The sequence below is a fragment of the Lipotes vexillifer genome, unplaced genomic scaffold (genome assembly GCF_000442215.2).
Source record: "Lipotes vexillifer unplaced genomic scaffold, Lipotes_vexillifer_v1.1 scaffold1400, whole genome shotgun sequence".
NCBI classification, from domain to species: domain Eukaryota; kingdom Metazoa; phylum Chordata; class Mammalia; order Artiodactyla; family Lipotidae; genus Lipotes; species Lipotes vexillifer.
Genome location: NW_006774288.1, coordinates 367,761 through 393,668, shown reverse-complemented (window position 1 = coordinate 393,668; position 25,908 = coordinate 367,761). Strand labels below are relative to the sequence as shown.

The window sequence follows — 25,908 nt, the reverse complement described above, 5'->3', positions numbered from 1 at the left end:
CTAATTCATTTTTATATCTTCATAACAATTTCAGTTGAATATATATTTTCTGAAACAAAATTTTAGCCTGTGTTAGTCACAAAATTTTGGAATATGAGGATAATAGCAGTATTTGAGAAATATTTCCAATAACATAATAACTCTTATCTTGAATGAACATTTTCTGTTTTTTTATTATAGTGGGAAAGAGGAAAACTCACTAATTTCATATCTTCATTAGAAATATATGTACAAAATATATTTTTTAATGAAAAATACTACTGTAAGTAATATGAGATATGAAGGTACACAGACATTAGTATTTCCTTGAATTTAATAAGATTGTTTAAATATCGACAGTTTAATGTTCTATTTTTCATATTTTCTTAGAATTATGAACTCTCAAAAACTGAAAAAAATATGTGGTCATTTATCAAGTTTTACCTTATAGAAAGCTGGGTCATATACATTGTCTCGTAAAAAAAAGGCAATATATAACAGTACATCAGTATTAATATAATTATACATAAATATATATAGTAATATAATAATCATATGTCTAGTTATTATTTATAAAAAGTTCATACTAATTACAAGAACATTGCCTAATTTACTAAGGCTTGGAATTAATATGAGTAATGAATTCTCACCATTAGAGCTGATACTTCAATTTATTGTCAATGAATTTGATGTGATTTAATATGTTTCACTTTCCTAGAATTTAATTTGTTTGTATTATGGTTTATTCAGATGCCTGAATGTGTAGTGTCTACTTCCAATGACTTTCACTGAGATTAGTTTTCTAATGACTTCCTGGCAGACAGTGCACAGTGGTTTATTTCCTTCCTTATTTCATCCCTCTGGCCTCCTTTCCCTTCTATCTTTACCTCTCATCTTAACTTTTTCCTTCTTGTTTCCTTCCCTAAAACTCTTTCACACAATCCTTCTCTCCCTTTTCCCCCAGTGTAGTAAAATAAAACTTGAATTGGAGTATAGCAGGTTTTCCAGTTACATAATAATTTGATTATTATTAGCTTTGTAAACTTTTAAAGTTCCCTTTTGATCTTTACAACTAATGATTTATTTTGAGATATACGTACAAATCAAAAGAAATAAATATCATTCATAACAATATAAAAGAATAGTTACATATCTGAAGTCTGAAAAAGTTTTAAAATATTTTAATGGAAGTTATTTATTCTATCAAAACATAAGATTACAGTAATTTTCTGATATTTCTTGACCTGGACTTAGAAGACAATAGATCACATTTTTGCATCATCTGAACTTTGCAAAGCATAAAAATGGATATTTCCAGATTCCTAATCAGTCTTGTAAAACATAATGGCAAATTCTATAACTATATGTGCTTGTATATATTCACATAAATATAAATAAAAACGTATCAGGGTTTCTAGTTAAAGTAAATTTTAATCTACATGATATTATTTTTATATCTTTAAGCTTTAAGGGAAGAATTGGAATGCTTTTATATATACAAAATGAAACATTTTAGAGTTACATAACTCTAAATTTTCTATTTAGCTTAAAAATAAGGTTACTATTTGTTCTTTCAAATTTAGAATTTTAAAATAGATTAATTTCATTTTCTCTAAAGATATCTTTCGTTTTTATTTTTTGACAAGATTCTTACTCTACATGAAATGTAATTTGATGTCTTAAGACATATGTTTCCTACTTCTTTCATAGATGTGTTATATATAAAGTTGGGGGAATTAGAATCAGGGTTAAAATTAATCTTGAAGTCCTCACTATATATCAGATACAACTGTTCTAAATTTTTAAGCAGCAGTTCTTTGTTTCTAATAGTAACCTGTATCAGGATTATCAAAATGTAAACACTATTTGCTTCCAGAAATATTTTATGAATTCTCAGAAATTACTGTGCTATACTTACCAGCCAAAGCAAGAATATATTCTTGAAATCTTGTTCCTATACGGTTAGTGGCTGTGCAATTATATCGTCCAAAGTCATTGTCAGATGTAGGTGCAATCTAAAATAATTATAATAATAAAAATTCACAATTTTAAAACAATATCACAGAAATTTTAAAATAGCCTCTAGCATGCCTTACCATCTTTACACATATTCAATTATTCACAACTCCCTGCCATACCTCTTTTTTCTGTCCTTTTAAGATGTAATCCATGGATCTGTACTACCCATAGGCCCAGATAAATTAGTCTACCAATTGGTAAGTTAGTCTACCAATTTATTAAGTAAGTGCCAGTATTTTGTTACATATATTGAATAGAAAAATCATTAGATATTTACCTATGAAAGTTCAGAAAGTAGTACACAGTTTGGAAAATATGTATTCTGTAATTGCTACAGACCTGACTTTGAAAATAGGAATCTTGTACGAAAAGCATTGTTAACTGTTTTCTAGGTTGTAGCCTAAGATCAGGCAGATTTAAAGTTAAGAAAGGCTCGAAATATGTCAGCTTTCTCTTCCTCTTATGACTTTATTGAACATAAAATACTAACAAAAGACAAGGACCCATTGAAAAGAAAAATCTTTCCAGGAAGGCATTTTGCAAGGAAATATTGCCCTTGTGTAGCAATTCCTGTAGATAGGCACATTATCTTGATATCTAATAACAGTATCTTGCCTCCATTTCTGTTCAATTCCTATAATTCTCTTTCAGTTTAGGTGGAAAATAGCTGACCTCAGTCCTTACACATTTGAAATCCATAATTAAGTTAACATTCTGGGATTCTATTGCTGAATGGTGGGACCAACCCTGTAATTATAATGTACCGAAATTCTGAAGTATCAATTCAGAAAAGAGATTTGATGATAGTAAAGATATAATTTTCAATCCCAGTTACTATTATTAAGAGAGAATATGCTTACAACAAGAGTTGCTGTTAATTTCAAGTCTGTCCCCAAAGGGGGAAATGGTTTTGTGATAATGGGAGGCTATTAACTAAAAGTGCAATTTTGAGGTCCATTGAAGATGATAATTCTGAAAGAGTACAAAAAAGCTGTGTCATTCATCTTCTAGTCAGCTGTCCATCTAGGAATAGATCATACGTTTAAGGACTAGAGGCTTTAACAGCTCTTATATAAGTACTTCTAAATGACTAAAATGTTCATTTTTCATACATTCAGGTTTTAATAAATTAGGTTAATTTAACTCTAAAATAATTTTACTATTGAGAAAGGAATTTGACCAAAAAAATGTATTTATTCTACAGGCATATGAGAAAGTCATTTGTATACCCCATAGGGAAGAATGTGTACTGAATCAATGCAACGCAAAGACAGGATGGCCGTGACAAAGAATCCTGACTATTGCACAGCTCCTCAAGATTAATGAAGTAACGTAAATATACCTATTTTAACTGGAATAAAACTTTAAAAAGCACAATTCAGTTGTTTTTCTGTTCCTGGGAGTTTGCCTATCAAAAGATAAAAGCTTTATAATTCTATCTGAAATAATTTCTTTATCGTGTTTTGTGATTAACAAATACAGAAAATACCCCTAGTAGCACAGACTATTAAAAACACACAGATCTAGACAACTGGGCCAAATCATGTGCCCTGGAGTATATTTGGTGTATTCTAGGAAAGCAGTAAAGTCCAATAGTGGTTGTACACCCAATCCCAGCACAGTGAAATAATAGATAATTTTATCAAAATAATATACAACAAAGATACATTATATATTTATTTAAAATATTTAAATGTTTAAAATATGCAAATTATTGTTGATATTTATCTAATAAGTGCTAGAAACATCTACTTATGATACCACTTCTTCATATTTTAATATGCAGTCAAAATAATTCAAGTTTACTTCAGATGTTGGGCTTTGATAGAATATAACAGAATAACAAATGTGGTTTTTTTTTTTTTTTTTTTTCCTTGCGTTATGCGGGCCTCTCACTGTTGTGGCCTCTCCCATTTGCGAAGCACAGGCTCCGGACGCGCAGGCTCAGTGGCCATGGCTCACGGGCCCAGCCGCTCCGCGGCATGTGGGATCTTCCCGAAACGGGGCACGAACCCGCGTCTCCTGCATCGGCAGGCGGACTCTCAAGCACTGCGCCACCAGGGAAGCCCACAAATGTGGTTTTGAACACCAAAATATAAACTGAGAGTACAATGTTAATAAAGGAGTTTGCAATTCTTTTTCCTAAACCTTCAAAAACTTGATTTCCTCTTTCTGTATATTCCATGGTGAGAAAATCATTTATTTAACAGTTAGCATCTTTACTCAGGGCAAGGAACAACACAGATGATCCAGAGCAGGATATTATTCCAATTAACCTATTAGAAACCTCCTGCATCAAATTTTGTTCATATATTGAAAAGTTGTCCTCTTACCTCAGGGGAGTGCCTAGGCAAAACAAATGAACAAATTTGGATGTCCTTTAGAAATGCATTTATTGGCAATAACTCAAAGAATTTATAGACTGTTTTGTTACTTTCAAAAAATCGTAAATTAAAAAATGAATATATGTATTTAATCAAAGAACCTCAGTTTTCTGCTATGGTTAAATACCTAAAATTTCAATTGAATCTGACCAAAGTCTTTGTGAACTTGAGCTCCCTGTCAATTTGACAATAGTTCTAATACAGATACCAAAAAACAAACAAACCAAAAAAAAAATTTAAATTGAAAGAGATTTAGACAAAGTGGCTTAACTACCAAACAGTCAGCTATGCAAACATTTGGGGAAGTGATAGCTAAATCATTCTATCAACTAAATGTTTCACTAAGTCCATTTATTGGGTGGAAGTGTTAATATGGCACCAATGCGAATACCTTTAAGTTAATGTGGTATGGATCTTAAATGTTATTCTAAAACATGCATCTTTAAAATTTATGTATATTGAATTAGTAGAGAAAATGTAGCATCTTTTTAGCTAAAAAGGTTGTTTGAGGAAGATTCCTAATTGTTATGAAAGCATCATAAATTGGGAGGCTTGATGATCATTGTCATAGACTTATATAAACTTTGGAAATTGATATACACACACATAATCTTCAATTATTAAATTAAAGGTATTGTACTCAAACAGAATTTAAAGGCCAGGCACTTGGCAGTATAAAAACAATTATCTACAATCTTAATGTAAAATAATAAAATAAAATGAGACAATGAACAAGTAAATCTGGTTTATTTAGGAACTTGTAAATGTGTAACCAGTAGATAGTATTTATGTATACCAGTCTAAGGAGCAGGAAGGTGTAACCACAGACTCAGTGTCCAGTAGCAACACTGAAATTAAACATTTGGCCCTCAATAACTGACAAATTACGCATTCTTTCTTCCTATTTTTTTCCTGATACAATTGTGTTTTTTTTCCAAAGATAAATTCATGAAAAATAATGGCTTTTGCTATATACCCATTTTACTATATAAGTAGTGAGACATTAACCATTAATGAACCATGATCCAAATGCATAAAAGTTCCCTCAAGTAAGTAAACATGAAATATATACAATAGGGTATATGTATATTATAGGATAGAAATATATATTATATATTAAGATACTAAGATATTTAAACATGTTCTAAAAGAGTAGATAACTGCTAAAGTAATGCAATTTGTTGATATGTACATGAAGACTTACCTCTAATATTATTTTTCTCCCTGCACTATATGTCTTTAAATTAGTGGTGTTTTTAGCTGGCAAGACTAATTTCTCTCTTCTCCAATGGACTGATGCCGGTGGATTAGATTTCACATCACAGCTTATATTGATTGGATTTCCTTCCCAAGAGTAATAAATTGTTTGGTTTGATATGAACTTGGGAGCATCTGTAAAGCAATATAATATAACATTACAGACCTTTTATTTAAGAGAGTCATTTAATTAGTATAAACAATAGTAATCATTACTGACTACAAAAAGAAGCCACGGCAATTCTAATTTCATATATTTAATATGTGATATCAGAAATAATGAAAATATATCATTTGACTGTTTCATCAAATCATTTTAATATTAATATAAAAATATTCAGTCAGCCAATTATTAAAATATGAAATAGTGACACTCAGAGTTGTTTGCTTTTAATAATCTGACAAAAATTTCCATGAAATAAATTAATGGCTCTCTACATATGTGAAATATATTTCTGAAACAACTCATAGAGAGTTTAGGATAAAACAAAATTTGTGGTCTTGTGTCATTTTTTTAACTTTGTCCTAGTCATATAATTTCTTCTATAAAATATTTTAAGGCAGATATAAAATCTAAATTGAAATGGTAATATCACAACTAAACAACAAATATTTTCCTGAAATGTCATTTCCAGTTTTTAATAACCAGGTATGTTTAATTTAATTTGAATATTAATCAGTTTCCATAATGCTGTGTCAACTGTCAGGGCCCTACACCAGACCTCTGTAATGATAGGTAAGAGAAAATAGAAAATACGTTATAAATGCATTATATCATTTTATTGAAGAAACCTAATTTTGAAGACACAGACATGGTTTTTAGTCGTGTTCCATTCAAGAACTATGACATAGCCCAAATGCCAAGCAACCATAACTTCTCTGAGTCTCAATATCTTGACTGTACAATTGAGAGGATTCATTTTACAAATTTCTACATAACATACTCTTAAGTGGTAGCTAAAACGTTGCTGGTATTTATACTGATTATTGTTGCTACTAATATTAACTATTTAAAACTTAATATCCCTCATGTTATCAATTTCAAACTGCCTAAATTAAACCTTTTGTTTTACTACCCAAGTTACTTAAAGATGATCTTCTACCAATTTTGTTATATCAACAGATTATATATCAGATATGTAATATAAGAATTATAATCTCCAGTACAAACGCAGAAATAATTATTTAAATATTCTTGTCCTATACATGTTTTACTGTATGTTTTCAATGCCAATCTCACATAGAAGCATGAAATGTTTATTGAATGCTTTCTATATGACAATAAGCTTATACATTTTATTTCATTTAACCTTTTTCATGACTTTGTGAGGAAGGTGTTACTTTGTCATAAGCATGAGGGATCTGGAGTAAGAGCTATCAAGCTTACTCTAGTACAAAGTTGTAGGTGTGGTATGTGAATCTGGGGCAATTTTAACTAGGGTCCATTGAATTTCTATTCAACCCAGGAACATTATAATATTCACTACTAGCAATATGTTGGTGACGCGGACTTTATCACACATTATTGAGGAGAATATATTTGGGACAATTCCTCAGGAACACAAAAGCCTTAAAAAACTTTGTAATCTTGATTCTGCAAACTAGTCTTAGATATCTCTCCAGAGAAATAAAGTAGAAATATTATCAAATGTTAATATAAAGGACTTTTAGCACATTGTTATTTTAATAACAAAATCTCAAAACAATTTAATGTCCCACAAAAGAGGATCAGATAAATAGTGACACATATTGGCACTCAAGTGTGCTAATATTACACAGATGTATCTGCTTATGGTTTTCCCTTACTGCAATGTGCCTGTCCTTCCCTTTACCTGGCTGCCTTCAAAACTAAGCTCCACGCTAACTTAACACAGCCTTTCCACAACCTTCAATTGTGGGTTAGTTCCCTTACTTTGTGTTCCCACAGATCCTATGTTCTCCCTCAGGATGGTCATAGAAATTGGAATGATTTATTGATATATGATTGTTTCTCCACCAAATAATCTGAATCTTATGGGTTTAACAGATAAAGAAGATATGGTATATTGGGGTGGGGTCCCTGCCGGCTCCAACGCCACCCTTGCCTCGAATCATTTAACCCGGCTGTTAGCAATCCTACTACTGGGCATATGCCCTGAAAAAACCATAATTCAAAAAGGGTCATGTACCAAAATGTTCATTGCAGCTCTATTTACAATAGCCCGGAGATGGAAACAACCTAAGTGTCCATCACTGGATGAATGGATAAAGAAGATGTGACACATATATACAATGGAATATTACTCAGCCATAAAAAGAAACAAAATTGAACTATTTGTAATGAGGTGGATAGACCTAGAGTCTGTCATACAGAGTGAAGTAAGTCAGAAAGAGAAAGACAAAGACTGTATGGAATTTAAGGAAAAAAAAATGTCATGAAGAACCTAGGGGTAAGACAGGAATAAAGACACAGACCTACCAGAGAATGGACTTGAGGATATGGGGAGGGAGAAGGGTAAGCTGTTACAAAGCCAGAGAGAGGCATGGACATATATACACTACCAAACATAAAATAGATAGCTAGTGGGAAGCAGCCGCATAGCACAAAGAGATCAGCTCAGTGCTTTGTGACTGCCTGGAGGGGTGGGATAGGGAGGGTGGGAGGGAGGGAGACACAAGAGGGAAGAGATATGGGAACATATGTATATGTATAACTGATTCACTTTGTTATAAAGCAGAAACTAACACACCATTGTAAAGCAATTATACTCCAAAAAAATGTAAAAGAGGTCTTTTCAGGAATTCTGGCTGCTGACTAATGGCCCGACCCCAGCCAGGACCTCCTGGTAAGACTATAACTAGTGATGTTTGTACAACCAAAGACTCTATTTTGTGCTTTAAGGAGAATAAAATTGACTACTTTTTTTTTTAAAAAGAAGATATGGTATATATATATATATATATATATACACACACACAAAATGAAATATAACTCAGCCATAAAAAAATGAAATCTTGCCATTTGTGACAACATGTATGAATCTAGACGGTATTATGCTAAGTGATGTAAGTCAGACAGAAAAAGACAAGTACCATATGACTTCACTTACATGTGAAATCTGAGAAACAAAACAAATAAACAAACATAACAAAACAGAAACAGACTCATAGATACAGAGAAAAAATTTTCAGCTGCCATGGGGAAGGAGATTAAGAGGAACAAACTTCAAGTTATAAAATGAATAAGTCTCAAGAATGTAATGTGTGTATGGATGGCCTAAGGAATATAGACAGTAGTAATAATCTAGTAGTAATTTTTATGGTGATAATTAGACTTATCCTGGTGATCTTCTCCTGATGTATAAAAATATCAAATCACTATGTTGTACAGCTGAAACTAATGAAATATTGTAAGTCAATTATACTTTAATAAAATAAGATTTGTCTTGGTCACAATTATATACCTGATTGCTTACACAACGTAAGATGCTTACGTGGTTCTCTAAAACTGTACATTAAATTTACTGGATATTAAACTGTCAGTTAATTTTTAATTCAGTGGTTCAGTTAAATTGATCAGAAGGTATTTTCAAGGAGAAGAGGAAAGAAAAAACTTTTTCAAGACCTGGGAAGATTAAGTGCAAAACCTAAGAATGTATAACTAATTAGGGTGCAATCTTAAGAGAAGCAAAACTTCCCAATATTCAAAGTCAAAAGTTAAGCTATATCTATATCCATTTCTAGCTCTAGCTCTATCTTTAAGATATTTTATTATTGCTTAATCTATATGAACTATAACCTCTTTAGCATTATAATATGCTAGAGAGAGGTTTATAAATAATGTATTTGCATGTAATATATATATAGCTCAATATGAAAATCACACACATTAATGTAACTATTAATACCTGACTCATAGTCTACTCTGTCTGCAATATAGCATCTGTGTGTATGTGTATTATATTATTATAACTTAACCATAAACTTAGGGCATAATTTGGCTTTTCTGTAAAAGCAAGCAATTGCCAATAATTGCTTGCCTGATGATCTCAGTGAGAATTTAATTTGGAATTACTGATGCTGCAATGCAAACGTGCTACAGGCAAAACATGCTATACTGAAAGCTACATTTAAAAATGTATTTGAGGTGTGAGGCAGGAAAGTACTGATAACTCCTCTCTACAATAAAACAGAAACTAAATTCCTGTACATTGCATGCTTTGTAAATATCAAACCAGTAGCAAGGCAGCTGTAGTCACTGGCACAAGGTTGGCATGTTAATGAAATCGAACAATTGATACTGGGCCACTTTTTGGAAAAGGATGTGCCTCTGGCAGAGGCAACACGTGAAGACTTCAGGCTAAACAAATGTAGCTGGATCTCGGGTTGGTAAACCCAAAATTCTAATTTTCAGAAAATTAGGCCTTTTCAGAAGAGTAAGCCTTTCACATCATGAGAGGCTTGAAATGTTGTACGGAGAAAATACATTTTGGCAGTTAAAAAGAAAAGCAAAAAGCCTAGAGGAAGGAAGAGGAATATGCCATGAGTAGAACTGTGCAAAGACCAGAATTGATGATACATATATATGCAGATAGGAAGATAGGCATAGACAAAGTTTCCCCTTGAAGTTGCATTCTTTGCATTCTTTGTCTAGGTTTTGTGCCCTGTATTCTATGCATTGGGAAAATTAATTCCTGACTACATGAACTATAAAGTTATGGAAACATCTCTTAAGGAACTGTATGTCCCCTCAATCATATTAACTTCCAAATTAAAATATTTTACAAATTATAATGAGTATAAATAACTTTATTGGAAGAACAAATTTTTTATCTGAGCAGAGTTGAGAAGAAAAATAAGAGAAACTTGAAAAGTAACAAAATCCAAATATGCCATTCAAGCTCCTTACTGTCTATGTCCATGGCCTGCTTTTAGCAAGAATCCTATTAGGCCAATTTAGTAAGAATAACATTATCCTTGAAATTTAATCAAGTTTCTGTTAGTAATTTTCCATCCATTGACTCTTGTCATTCTGCTCATTGGCTATAAATCCCTACTTGTCCTTGTACTCAGAGTTGTGTTTAATCTTTCTGCTCCATTGCAGCAGTCTTGACCCCTACTGCAACAGTTTTGAATAAAGTTTTGCTTACCATTTTTAACAAGTGTCAGAATAATTTCTCTTTGACAAAAGAAAGGGTACTCCCAAGAAAGGTAATTAAAAACAAACAAAAATACTTGCTTCCCTCTCTTTAAGAGGAAATGACAAAGACAGATCTGAAGCAAATGTGACCGTAATTAGAATCATTGAGTTGTTTTCTGTAATTTTGTACATGTGAAGTGCTACGCGCAGGCTCAGCGGCCATGGCTCACGGGCCCAGCTGCTCCGTGGCATGTGGGATCCTCCCAGACCGGGGCACGAACCCGTGTCCCCTGCATCGGCAGGCGGACTCTCAACCACTGCGCCACCAGGGAAGCCCCAGAATTATTTTTTTAATGTATCACACACACAATAAAAAAACCCAGCCAGACTTTCAGACAGGAAAGATGGGAGATTTATACCCAACTGAGTGAATTCACCAAGTTCTCATTGCAAGAAGAAGAGATCTTTGTATTTACAGTATCTAAATGTGAACCAAGCTAAACTTGCAGCACTTGTGCCCACGGTCATTATAAGTTCTGCAGAACTGGACAGATCTCATAAGATCTAATATCTGGAAAGGAACATGGGAATCTTTATTTTACATACGAGAAACTTTGTTCTGGGATACTTGGGAAGGCTGTGGCAGAGCCAAGATCACAGTCTGGCTCTTTATATTCATTTCATGAAATCATACTGCTATGCCAGTTATTATATTACTAAGTATAAATATATTCTCAGGGAATAGTTTCTATAGATCATTAACAATGTTACTCAACATTGGAATTAATGTTTGAAGTGATTATCCCAAGTAACCAAGGAAGCATTTTATTATGTCCTGTATACTATATTTAAGCAATAAAGTAAAAATGTAATGCAGATTAGAGTGATTTTAGTGAAAACACGGCACATTAGTACACCCACTTATGTCCAGGTGATGCCAAGAATGTGAGATAATTAAAATCATCAGTTTTCCAATTTCCATGCTGATGTACAAGAAGCTAAGATATAAAAAGAAATATATTCTGGGGAATGCCAGTCATTTTCCTCACCCTGGATTTTATGGCTAGAACCATATTTTGGCAACATATTAAATAACCAGTGTTTAGATAAAAACTCAGGAAAATTAATCTTACATATGAAAAACTATAATCTAAAACTAGAGTAGGAGAAAGAGAAAGAGGGAAAGGGAGGGAGGATGGGAAGAAAGGAGGAGGAAAAGAAGAACCAGGACAAGACAATAAAATATTTTCACCTAGTTGTATAATTTACATTTTACAAATATTTCCTGATTTCATCCTATGTTCTCTTCTCGGTATTGGGAATCAAACATTGAACATGAAAGAGAAGCTTCCCTCACCATCTTGGAGTTTTACTCTATTATATATGTTCTCTCAAGATTATTTATTTTATAACTGAAGGTAACTTGAGATAATTCACAGGTATGTTTACATCAATCTCAGCAACAAGACACAAAAAACTGAAATAATAAACTATAAGTTTAAGATTGTGAACAGAGAGATAACACATTGTTGCCATATCAGAAAATCAAAGACAATCCCCTAGATTCCAGTTTGGTAACTTTAATATACCATCTATTTTGAATTAATAAGAAATATAATGTAGTATATAAAGTTAATTTGGTTACTGCTTATATACAAGATTTGTATTTCAAAGGTAATTTTAAAATAGTGCTGTCTAGCTTTCTTGTGATTAAGAAATTATGAATATGCTAACTCATAGTACTTTTGCTCTTGATCATGACAAGTAAATTCTTGCACTAAAAAAAAAAAAAAATTGCCTAAAGTAAATGGAAGCTATCATCTGACATCTCAATAAAAAATAAATTTCATCCCCAAGTGGGCATATTAACTAATATCTTAAAATATAATTGCCTTTTAAAACACAATTATATTTTTTATTTAAAAATGAATTTACTATATAATTTTTACATCAAGAAAATTCACAGGAATTTCCCAAGTAGAGCTCAATATTCAACTTATTAGGATATTGATTAATAAATTAGGTTATTATCTGTTTCCAAATCACTGTTGAAACATTAAGATGTGAAAATATATTACATTGTTTCCATCATTGTTAATTCCAACATGTGCTGGGCAATCGCCAATTTGAGTATGGTGTCTTCATATCTGAACCTGATAGTTACAGTTTATAGATATTTTGTTAAATTATATTTCACATGTATTTTACTTGAGTATATACTGCCCCTATTAAAAGAATGCTCTAGACTATAATGAAGACTAAGGGGGTTTTGTTAATAAAAATACCATACATAGGATATAGCAGAAAATGCTAGACATAGCTGCAAAAATATCTTCCATATTCTAAAAATGTCAAACATAAATACTAGCATGTTTCTCATTCTGCACCTTTCTCAGCAGTGAAATTCTGATTCTTTCATATGTAAATGAATATATATGTATATTCGTATATTCATATATATATATATGAATTCATTCTACAGTGAACACAAATATGCATTATTTCAGGGGAATTTTGAGTTACCTGTTTTATTTTTTGGGCGACATTAATTATTCAGAATTAAATTGTAAATGCCTTAATTTTCATGTTTTAAAAATTTAAGTCACTGCACATGAAGTAATATGCTTGAGAGAGAAAAAAAAACAGTATTATATTTTTTCTTATGTTTTCAAGAAAGCAAAACTCATCTTTAATTCTGACAGTATAGTGGTATCATATATTGTACTCGATCCCTTAAACAATGGTCTTATTTTTATTTGAATTTCTAAATTAGATCCATGTTACCATGAAAAGGGTGATGCAATTCTGTTTTTTCTACATACCTTACTCTTACAATAACTGGTTTAAAATTTAAGTATTCTCTATAGGATATTGAGAGTAATTTGCATTTTGTTTATGTCTTGGTTGTATTTGGTTTGATATTTTAACTGTTTATTTTTCCATTTATTCCATCATCCATTTCAAACACTGCTATCGTAAGGTGCCTTGCAAAACAAAATAGTAAAAATTTTCTAAATATTAATGACTGAACTGATTACACATTTCTAATCAAAATAATATCAAAGTTTGTGTCTACTGACACTAAGCCCTTAGCAAATGCTGGTTATAATTGTTTAGCTATAAAGGTTTCGTCACGCTGGCTTTTCCTCAACATCGTATTTCGAGTTTATAGGGGGAAAGAATCAGATGCCTAAGGCTTCCTCTTAAAGATTCTGAATGTGAACCTCTGGGAAGGGCAGCCACTGCACTAATTATCCAAAATTATTATTGTGTGTCTATTTTATACTAAGCACTGTTTAAATGTGGGGAATTCAGGCCAACAGGGAATCCTTTCTAGTGGATCAGGCAGATGCAAAAATAAATAACTATACCGCAAGGCAACGCATAGCACAATTGAAGTGGAATGCATAAGGTTCCTGTCTCAAAAGGCATTAGCATTGGCCCTAATTAGGATGTGCAGAGGAGGCACAGGGAAATCTTCCCAAAAGAGGATGAATTTTAACCTCTAACATTTGTGAGCACATGAAATGTGTTGAACACAGTGCTAAGTGCTTCCCATGGATTGTCACAAGTCTTACAATCAGAATCTGGACACGCACACACACAATAGTGGATGAACTACACTGGAAAAGAGAATTTTGCAGTTGCTGTTTATAAGTAAAATACTGTATTAGATATAGCTTCAGGCCTGCCATTGAATTTAAGTTCTACCTCTGCCAGATAGCAATGAAGTTACCTTTGTTTTCTGCTTATTAATTTGGACTTTAGGTTTTCTTTTCTTTCTTTTTTTTTTTATTATAGAATTATTGAGTTGAACTGGTTTCCTTAATCTCTAAGAATCTACAAACATAGAAAACATGAGTCTGGCACAAATTTTAAAAATGTAGAGAGAGTTATAATATTTACCAATATTATATTTACCACATATTGGTAAATATTATCTTTGGCAGTGAACCATATAAAAGGTGACATTTGCTTTTGGCTAGAATTATATAAATCTCTTGGGTAATGCTAATTGTTTCATGTTTTTTAGTCTCTGGTACATGTACTCATATGAATTTATATATAGGTATTGAATATATTGAATATATATAGGTATTCATGAATATATAATGAAAATGAAGAATAATCCCACTTTACTAAATATCATTTTAATAAGTTAATATCTTTACAACCAGAGAATTCACAAGAGAAAATAATACAAGAGGTCCTAGGTGGTGAAAATATTGGAAAGTAGATTATTTTTAGGCTTCCATATCTTCTACTTAATGGTTATATGATTAATAAAAATGTACATATTACTGCATAGATTGTAAGACGGAGATTTTGTAAAATTGGATGTAAAGTGAACACAGACTTTAAAAATCAAGGAACTATGTTCTCTTCACTATTATCACAAAGGAAAGATCTAAGGAGACATTATTTAGATTTAATTAAATGGTAGCTGTATAGACTAGAGCATTTCAACATACTTCTACCCATGACCTTGACTAAATCTCTCATTTAAAGTTGCCAGCCTAAGAAGAAACAGCAAAGCTTGCCAGGATCTGAATCTGTCACTTCCTCAAAGTTGGAACCAGGAAACTCATATTCCAGGCATATCAGGAGACGTTAAAGAAACTTTTAAGACTGCCTTCAGACTTGATGCCGAGTTACTCCTGTTTTGATAAATGCCCTATCTTATTTTATTCCTTTCCTTTCCTTTCCTTTCCTTTCCTTTCCTTTCCTTTCCTTTTTCCTTTCCTTTCCTTTCCTCTCTCTCTCTGTTTCTCTTTCTCTCCTTATTACTGAGACTTAGAGCTGACAGCAGTCATCACTGCATTCCTGTCACTATACAGGATTTGCTGACTTGATTACTTGCTTAATACAATCTTTTCACCTTCTCTTGTCATTTCCTCTGGGGCTCTGAACTCTTTTTTTCTTTTTTTTTTTTTTTTTCCTGAAAACACAGCGTGGTTGGTACCTGTGACCTGTTTTAGCTCTTGCTGAGTGCTAGCTGGATTCCTGAATTCTGCCGGCGCGTGAGAAGGCTGGAGATGATCACAAAACACAACACAAACTGTGGGAACTGAAATATAAAAATCTTTTACTTGAATTTTTACAGGTTCATAATTAATTAAATCAGGCAGCTCACTTTACAGCCTCACTATCTACAGTACTATCCATTTTGTGAATAAAATTGAAAAGTATTATTAGGGTAAGCTTTACAATCAATGAAAAATAAATTTAAGTCTTTTAAAATCATATTGTTAACATAAATATGTATGGTCCTTGTAAAACAGTATTGGGATTACAGCAAATCTGTTTTGCATGCGCTCCAGAAAATTTACAGACTTCAGTGAAAACACTGTCCTTTCTTGTAGTCATACTTCATGGTATAAAATTTTCAATTTTTTCTTTAATATTAAAGTTTAAGAACAACAAATACTGGCAACAATACTTTTATTTTGTAATAGAATATTCGATTTTAAAAGTTTTGACATTCATTCCTCACCAAAAATCACAGTATATAAAGATACCATTTGCTTCTCTCCATGCTATTATATATCTGGTCAAAGCCATATTCATTACCTGGTCAATTTTAGAAACCCCCATCCTTACTGGCTTACTGGCCTACTAGTTTCTATTTTAAGATAATGCTTAAACCTTTCCGAAAGATTCTTTTCACACCTCTTAAATCAAAAACATTTATGATGGTTTATAAAGTTCGACACTAGCTGGCCTATGCCTACTTCTGTGACCTTGTCTCCATCCAGATCCAGATTAACTTTGTTCCTTAAACCCTAACCATCCCTGACTCTTTCCTGCTTTCAGCCCTTTGTACCCCGTCTAATCACTTTTTTGTATATTTCATCTTAATGTGGTTGTGTGTGTTCCATCCCCCTAATTAAAACATAAGTTCCATGAGAGTAAAGATGATGTTGCTTTTCTCACAGTCTGTACAGCACCTGAATTTATATTTGACACTCAGTAGATACTCAGTAAATAATATTTAACTCAATGAATGAAAACCCAGGACAAGTATGTATTCTAGATACTATCACTCCATTTAACAGAGGAAGAAAAGTGTGCCAATGTTTGCTTGACTCCCCTAATGTCACAGAACTTAGTACTTCAATCCTGTGTTAATCTATAGTAATACCTTGCTTTTCACAGACTCTTATTGCCTATTTTGTGAAGAAGCCAGCCCTTTAAATTAGCTAAGAATTAACTGTACATGTTCTTTTCTTTTAAATGTCTAAAATACCTTAACACTTTTTTTTACACTTTTTTCAGTCATTGAATTTTCTCATTTGATTTATGCAGAAGGAAACTACCAAGGGAATAAAAACTAATATATCCTTTGGCACATTTAGAGGATAATTCAATTAATAATTTCATAGATTCAGTTCTACTGTATGTTTACTCATATGCAGAATCAGCTATGGCAATTAACTGGGTTCAGTCCATGTGTCATGGGAATTCTAATGGTTACACAGAATACTAAATTAGATGTGTGCTTACTGCCATCTAACCATAGCACTGGGCGTGCATTTTCTGTACTAAATTTAAACAGCCAAGTTATGCATAAATCTCAGCATACTTTATAACTCTGGAGTCATAAGTGTCATTTATATTAAGATGATATACCTATATGTGACTTCTTAGCATATGCTGAGATTCTCTTTAATTTGTTGTTAGTGATTTAAGTATTAAATTACTGTTTTAACTTTTCTACTGATCATAAGAAAAGTTTGATCATAAGTAAGGTGAATTATTCCTCCTTCTACTATTACTGTTCTTTTCTCTTTTCTCTCCTAATCTTTCTTCTTTTCTCTCCTAATCTCTTTCCTCCATAAAGCATACATACAAATACTAATAAAAGTATTGTACTACTTACGGCTATTCTGTTCCCTATTGTTGCTTTATATAATTGAAATCTCCAGAAAAGCCTACAGTATTTTAAAGATTATATTATTATTATTATTATTATGCACAATTTCATGTGTTAAATTTAGGATACAAAGCTTAAGTGAATCTCTTTCATAAAAATTTCTGAATTATCAAAAGAAGGATGATTGGTCTACAGATATACAGTGTTAAAGTCATTTTACAAATAACAATAATATTAGTTTCTTCAGAATCTGATTTAGCAGTAGCACATTCTGTAACTTATGTAATTTGTGCTTATTAATGTCAAACAAATTTAAAGTTGGTCACCATCATTAAAATTGAAAAGAAAACTATCAAGTAAAATGTAAATTGTTTATCTAGTGATTTAATTTCATGTCTAGGTTGTTAATTTTATATGAGGTAAAAATGATTCCACAGGGCTTCCCTGGTGTCGTAGTGGTTGAGAGTCTGCCTGCCGATGCAGGGGACGCGGGTTCTTGCCCGGTCCGGGAAGATCCCACACGCCGCGGAGCAGCTGGGCCCGTGAGCCATGGCCGCTGAGCCTGCGAGTCTGTGCTCCGCAACAGGAGGGGCCACAACAGTGAGAGGCCCGCGTACCACACACACACACAAAAAAATACTTCCACAAATATTCATTTCTTAAACAACTCAAGTCTATCAAACCCTGATGACTTAAAAAAAATCAAAAGCAAATAAAAACACTTCCACTATTGTATCTTAAAGTCCTTGATTGTGCATTCTAGAATGTTGCTTATTTTATGCATAATGGAATGACTAGGTCACAACAATAGAAAACAAGCAAGAAAAACTCAGTATTATTGTCTTCATCATCATCATCATCATCATCATCATCATCAACATCATCATCATCCTAATAAAAACAAGACTGGAAATAATGATGATAACAGCTAATATGGTGCTTATGACTGTTATTATTTTAAGCATGTTATATAATTAGCAAATTTAATCACAATGAGATCACATTATTATTATTATTATCACCATTTAACGTTTAAATTTATCCCTTTTAACTGAAAGACTGAAAAGTAAGGAATTTTAACTGAAAGACTGAAAAGTAAGGAATTATATAAACCTTTTCTACATCCTTTTAAGTCTCTTAATTGAAAATTGGTAACAAATTGGCACATATTTTTAACTTTCAAACAACCACAGTATTATTTAATAGGACTTAGATCTCAACTTCTTTCTGCTTAACTATTGTTTATGTTGACAAACATTTTATATCTTTAATGCATACTTAATTAGAACACTATTTTACTTAAAGGGGTGATAAACTATCATCAAAATTTATTTTTTTACATAATCGAGCAAAATGATTTTTGCCAGATGGAATAAATAAAGCAATTCAAGTTATGATTAGAAACGAATCATATGTGATACATTTTCAGAGCATTGAGTCATAGAAAATAAAACCAAAAAATGTACAGCCTCTCCTAAAATAGCCGTTTATTGATATGAGTTTCTCCTTTTAACAGTATTTTTTTTTTTGAGCTAAAAAATGTGTACTCTTTTCTTTTTTATTGGTTTCCCCACGATGAATATACTGCCAATAAATATAAAGCAGCTGGTCCTATACTATTATGTACAACATTTATATTACAAATAATTGATAGTTTTAAAAATCAGTTAAATTAAATTAGATTTAGAAATCAGTTAAATTAAATTAAAAGTATATAGAAGCAAGAACCCATTGTAAACCATAGTCTGAATGAAAAACACCATAGATAACAAAAATTAAGCAAGGAAGCATTTTCTTAACCTTTTATGTTTATTTAAAAAAAATTGACAGTTTAATTAAATAGGTAACCACATAGTCTCTCAGTCACCTACAATTTTAATTCACCAAGTGAACAAATCTGTGAAAGTGACTTTGATTTTGCTTTCCCAAAGTAGAACTCTAAATTTAGAAAAAAAAAAAAAAACAAAGTAGACATTTTAGAATATCTATTACATGCAGAAACATCTTTGGGATTTCCCCAAGAGCTTCCGAAAAATCACAAATATGTGTTTCTTTTTTCTTCAGAATAAAGAGAGATGTTAGAAAAGATTAGTTTTGTCACTGTGGACATTACATTATAGTGGAAAATTTTTTACTCATTCTGGGAAAGAACATCTAGTTGTGTGAAATCAAAATATTTTAAATAAAATTTCAAAATAAAGGTGCATATATTCAAATGAAATTTTTATCTTGGTTTATTAGGATATGAGTTGGAATTTTTACACATCTAATTCTTATTTTTGAGTAAAGACCTAATATAAAGATCTTTTTTAAATAAATAAAATAAGCAATCATATTGAGGAATATTGCTCAGGGCAAGAAAAATGTTTAAATCTATTGTTTTAGCACTGATGACTCAAGAGTACTGGAAACAAAAATTAGTCATATTATGAAGTCTGAGAAAATCACAGAAAAATATAAAAGTATCAAAAATAAGCTACCTTTTATGGTATTGAACTGACTGCATTGGTAATTGCTCTTATTACCTTAAAAGACTTTTTTAGGAGGTCCAAGAAAAATCAAAATTTCCTAAACAAACAGGATTGTCATTGAATTATTTGTATCTAACAAGAACTATTTGAAATTCTACTGCTTATGAAGCATTGTGAGATACTAATAGTGATAAAAATAATTGTTTAAAGAGGTTAATTGCTCTTATCAAGGCTTCATCTTCATCACCGGGACAGAAACAGTTTATCTTGTCATCAATACTAAAGGAGAGAGGACATTTTACTCCAGATGACCATATAAATATGAAATAAAGGGATATATCTGAATAAACAGAGTAAGTCAAATGAGCCATATAGGTTTTAGAATTGCACAGATACTGAATCAATATTATGTGATTTTCAGGTTCCACTTCTTTAAGATACTGTGGAAAATTTTACATTTCTAAGAGGATTTTTTTTCTTTATTGTATAAAAGAACTGCTTTTATACAACTGCTCAGTTGTATAATCTCTATGACACATATTTAATTATAGGTGCATTAAATTATACGTTGTCTTATACTTTCTAAGCTGTTCCATATAAGTAGATTCCAGCTTCCTAGATATATTGCAATATTTTATATCTTTCAAATATTTTGAATCTTTGAAAAGCACTATTAATACACTATTTCTAGTGTTATACAATAAATATTATGAAATCAAGTTAATTATTATGAAGCTTCTTAAATGAAGATACAAAAGTGTCATTTACATCTTTAATGTCTTTAAAACAACTTCTTGAAAAGTATGTTGGTTTTTCTTATTCCATATGTGATGACTATACAAGCAAGTCTAAAGCAATATAGAGAAATGTGTAAATATACCTATTTTTACAACCAAAATATTATTTTAAAATTAACTATCTGAAATTTCACTCATAGGCATGAACTTCAGATATGGATTATTTTATTCAGTGAATATTCTCTCCAAAATCCCTCCCAGTAGAAAAGGAGTGCATTTCCCTGCTGGATTGATGTTAGGCTTAACCATGCAACTTTTTGAATGTGAAACGAGCAAACGCTTGAAATATCCTTTCATTATTGAGTTATCCTCTTGTGCTTCTGCCATCACCATGGTGTAGCTTCTTCCATACAGTTGCTGCCTCTTCAGTCTGGTTTCAAGTGTTACTGGACCCATAACATGGAGTTAAGCATTGCTGCTTGAAGCAGAGCTCCCTATTCAAGAACCACCTGGGTCAGCCAGTTCCAGTTGAGTATGAGATTACTACTGTATGTCACTGAGTTTTAGAATGTTTATTATGTATATTTATTGTGACATTAGCTGATGATGTATCTCACTGCACTGCTTTATTTTTTTTCTCCTTAGCCATTTTTACTGATTCTTATATATGTTGCTATTTTGTCTGTTTTTCTTAATATAAATTTATTTATTTTATTTATTTTTGACTGTGTTGGGTCTTTTTTGCTGCATGCGGGCTTTTTCTAGTTGCAGAGAGCAGGGGCTACTCTTTGTTACAGTGCCCGTGCTTCTCATTGCAGTTGCTTCTCTTGTTGCGGAGCACAGGCTGTAGGCACGTGGGCTTCAGTAGTTGTGGCGCCTGGGCTTCAGTAGTTGTGGTTCGCGGGCTCTAGAGTGCAGGCTCAGTAGTTGTGGCACACAGGCTTAGTTGCTCTGTGGCATGTGGGATCTTCCCAGACCAGGGCTCGAACCCGTGTCCCCTGAATTGGCAGGTGGATTCTTAACCATTGCACCACCAGGGAAGTCCCTATTTTGTCTTTTTTATCATTGATTTTCCTTGCTAGAATGTAAGGCTCATAAAGTCAAATGTTTTTGTTTGCTTTATTATAATTCTACATACTCAACTGAAAAAGTGCTTGGTGTGTAATACATGCCTGATAAATACTGTTGAATGAAAAAAATATAATTAGGATCCTAACTTTAGTATGCTTAAATTCATAAATTAATAAGTTTAGACCCATCTTTTCCTCTTTACACATCAGGACACTAAAGCTTGGGTAATTTAAATGAGTTGACCAATGTCCTATGATTTGATGCAGCAGATTCATTATAATCTAAGAATAGCTCGTAATACTATGACATTTAAACAATATTTTAGTAAAGCCCAATATATAAAAAACTACTTTACATCATCACAAACTGTGAGCTGGCTTAAGTCCATGGATAGGTATCAACAATCCATGGACAGTATGAAGAAAAGCTGTCCTTGCCTTTGCTCCACTGAAATTAGATAATGAAATTTAGAGGATTTAAGGATTTATGGCCACAGAGTTCTGGCTGATTGGATTCAAGTTGTTGGACTGGTGTTTTTCAAGAATTAAGTACCTTAACTTTTGATGGTCATGATATTCTGGACTATGGTTCAGGTAATAAGTCCAGCAAGGTAAACCTACTGGCACCACATCCTAAGGAGGGGGAGGAAGGTGGGAGAGCCCTGTTATGGACTGAATGTTTGTGCCTCCACAAAATTCATATGTTGCAGTGTGATGGTATTAGGAGTTGTGGCTTTGGAGAGGGGATCAGGATTAGATGAGGTCATAGGGAGGAGCTACCATGAATGGGATCAGTGCCCTTAGGAATCAGGAGAGAGCTTTTTCCTCTGCTCTACTCTCCATCATATGAGGATAGAAGTAGAAGACAGCAGCCTGTAACTGGAAAAGGTCCTCATCAGAACCCAAATATGCTGGTTCCCTGATCTCAGACTTCCAGTTTCCAGAACTGTGAGAAATTAATTTGTTTTTTATAAGTTACCCAGTCTATGGTATTTTATTATAGCAGCCCAAGCAGACTAAGACAGGCTGTAAGCAGTCTGTCACAAGGTCTTAGCACAGTTTTCAGGATCTTCAATAAGACATAACTGGGCTTCCCTGGTGGTGCAGTGGTTGAGAGTCCACCTGCCGATGCAGGGGACACGGGTTCGTGCCCCGGTCCGGGAAGATCCCACATGCCACAGAGCAGCTGGGCCCGTGAGCCATGGCTGTTGAGCCTGCACATTCGGAGCCTGTGCTCCGCAATGGGAGAGGCCACAACAGTGAGAGGCCCGCGTACTGCAAAAAAAAAAAGACACGACTCAGTGATGTCAGTAAAGGCTTGATATGATGTGATTGCAATGTGCAGCCTCACCCTGTGAAGTTCTGCATTAGTTCCATCTGTGAGGTGGTCTTCTCTGTCCAATACAGAAAGCTCATTCCTATGAATGAATTTTTGTATCTCCTCCAAATTGATACATTGATCCCTAATTCTCAATGTGATGGTAATTGGAGGTGGGGCCTTTGGAAGTAATTAATTTTAGATGAAGTCATGAGAGTAAAATCCTCATCATGGGATTAATGCCCTTAGTGAAAGGAAGAGAGAGGAGGTGTATCTCCTGAGAGCATGCACCAAGGAAAGGCCATGTGAAGACATACCAGCAAAAGAGTGCTCACTAGGGACCTGACAATTCTGGCATCCTGATCCTGGCCTTCCAGCCTCCAGAACCGTGAGAAATAAATGGTTCTGTGAAAACCTCCCAGTCTAAGATATTTAGTTACAGCTGCCCAAGCTAGGACATTCACTGTACTAGTGGGAACTGAGATCACTGCGAAAGGTCTTCATTCCAGAGGAAGGGCAGAAAGCTGTGGCAAATTGGATGTAGAGACTGATATTTTGGGACAATTAGGTTAAGCAGGTGCCAAGAGGTAGTGATAAATCCAGTAGTTAAATACAATGACTATTTCATTTGTTTGTCTGATATTGGTTCATTTCTAAGATTTATCCTCTCAAGGGTTAGATATTTCCTAAAATTCCTTAACAACTTTTCATCATCATAATCTCTGAAGTACATTTTCACAAAATTTAATCTGAATCAGATTATATCTGTCAGGGACAGACAAAATGTGATAAAACTAGAATAAGTTGGGCTTCCCTGGTGGCACAGTGGTTGAGAGTCCGCCTGCCAATGCAGGGGACACAGGTTCGGGCCCTGGTCCGGGAAGATCCCACATGCCGCGGAGTGGCTGGGCCCATGAGCCATGGCCGCTGAGCCTGTGCATCTGGAGCCTGTGCTCCGCAACAGGAAAGACCACAGCAGTGAGAGGCCCGCGTAACGAAAAAAAAAAACCAAAAAACCTAGAGTAAGTTATAGTATCTGTACACATGAAGAATGTGGTATTTCAAATATCCCCCTCTACTTCATCCTGTACATGTAGCAGAGCAAGCTACTAGAATGTTATTTTGAAAGACTGCAAAACTTGAGGAAATAATTGTGCAATAAAACAAAGTTTTATTAATTATATGGAATACATGTTAAGTCTAGAAGTAACATGAATATGTGTTATAAGGTTAATTAATATCTCTATATCCTTAAGAGGTTTCTGATATTGCTAACAACTTTTATACAGGAGAAAATTCATTTGAATATTTCTATTATCTCTAACAAGAAATAAAAGCAGGTGCAGAGGGCTCAATGAGAAAAAAATGCAAATGAAAAATTCAATATTTCTTAACAGGCATTTTTACCATGTAACTCTTAAATTAATCACATAAAAAAATTAAGTCTAATTAATAGGTAATAAGTAATGAGTACCTACTCACAAAACTTGATTCTAATTGCCATCAAATGTACAATGTAATCGGAGCTTATTGCATTCAACTACATATCACATGCTTGTTATCTCCTTTGTTTTATAAATTGGAACTTTAGTTCAACTCATGCTTCTTAGAAAGGGTAATGCCTTTGGAATGTTGAAAATGAACTGGCAGGATGCCAAGGAGCCTGCTTAAACTGAAACACAAAAGACGTTTTGAACAACAAAAAAAGGGATAATCTCCTAAGCACCTTAAATTTAGTGGTATAATAATAAATGTGGTTGGTATCAAATTATAAATGGCTCAGTTTTTTTCCACTCATTCTTAACAATATTACACTGTAGTTTCTTGAATCACATAGTAAAGAATGGTAAATGTTTTGTGACATTGTACAATTTCTTTGTAATCCTCATAATTTCTGTACTGTTTTGAATCAAAGATGGAAAATAAAAACATTCTTACCATTTCTAACATACAAATATTTATTTACACCAATAACTTTTCATGGTATTACATGCCATTGCATTAAATTATTACTACTATAAATTTGTCGCTAAATAAAATATCCTATTTTATAACAACACAGGCTTTAATTACCAAGAAATAAACTTATTTGATAACCTAAGTATTTATCATGGTTGTTATGCTGCCCTATCCAACCAAAATTTCTACTAATCTTCATATGAGAAGATAATAAGATATTTTACAAATAGTAGCACTGCAGGCATAAAAAAGTGTTCCAACCTTCATAATACAATGACACTAACAAGGAAGTTACTTACAAGTGAAAGAACAGGCTAAATTTTAAATTACAACCATGGTCACATGTTCCAAACGATTATTTAATTCCATACTCAAAAATAATAATAACTATAGACAAAAGATAACATAATGGCATTTACTCTGTTCCTACCACATGAATAAAATCTTAATTTTAGCTATTAATGATATTAAGATGAATAATTATTTTATTTTCTACTTAAGGATAAATTTATCTTTTACTAGAATTTTTATATAACATAAATAAATTTTCATCATAATATTCATCCACTTTAAGCATTTTTTACATGATTCAGTTTTAATAAATTATCGTAAGTACCTAGAAGGTAATAATCTCATTACCTACAATAGAGTAGAGGTTGGGCACATATATGGGCAAACATATCTTGCTAAATGTAGCATAAAGTTTGAAAAGTGAGCTGGG

At 32.8% G+C, this 25,908-nt stretch overlaps 1 protein-coding gene across 1 annotated transcript in view; it reads right to left on the bottom strand.

Moving 5' to 3' along the window:
- Positions 1-25,908, bottom strand: part of NCAM2 (neural cell adhesion molecule 2) — a 227,056-nt gene that overhangs the window by 107,297 nt on the left and 93,851 nt on the right. Inside the window, exons 10-11 of the mRNA XM_007449094.1 lie at positions 5,587-5,774; positions 1,898-1,994 (exon numbers count right to left, since the gene is read on the bottom strand). Of these exons, the coding sequence (XP_007449156.1) occupies positions 1,898-1,994; positions 5,587-5,774 (285 nt within the window). The remainder of the gene's footprint in view (positions 1-1,897; positions 1,995-5,586; positions 5,775-25,908) is intronic.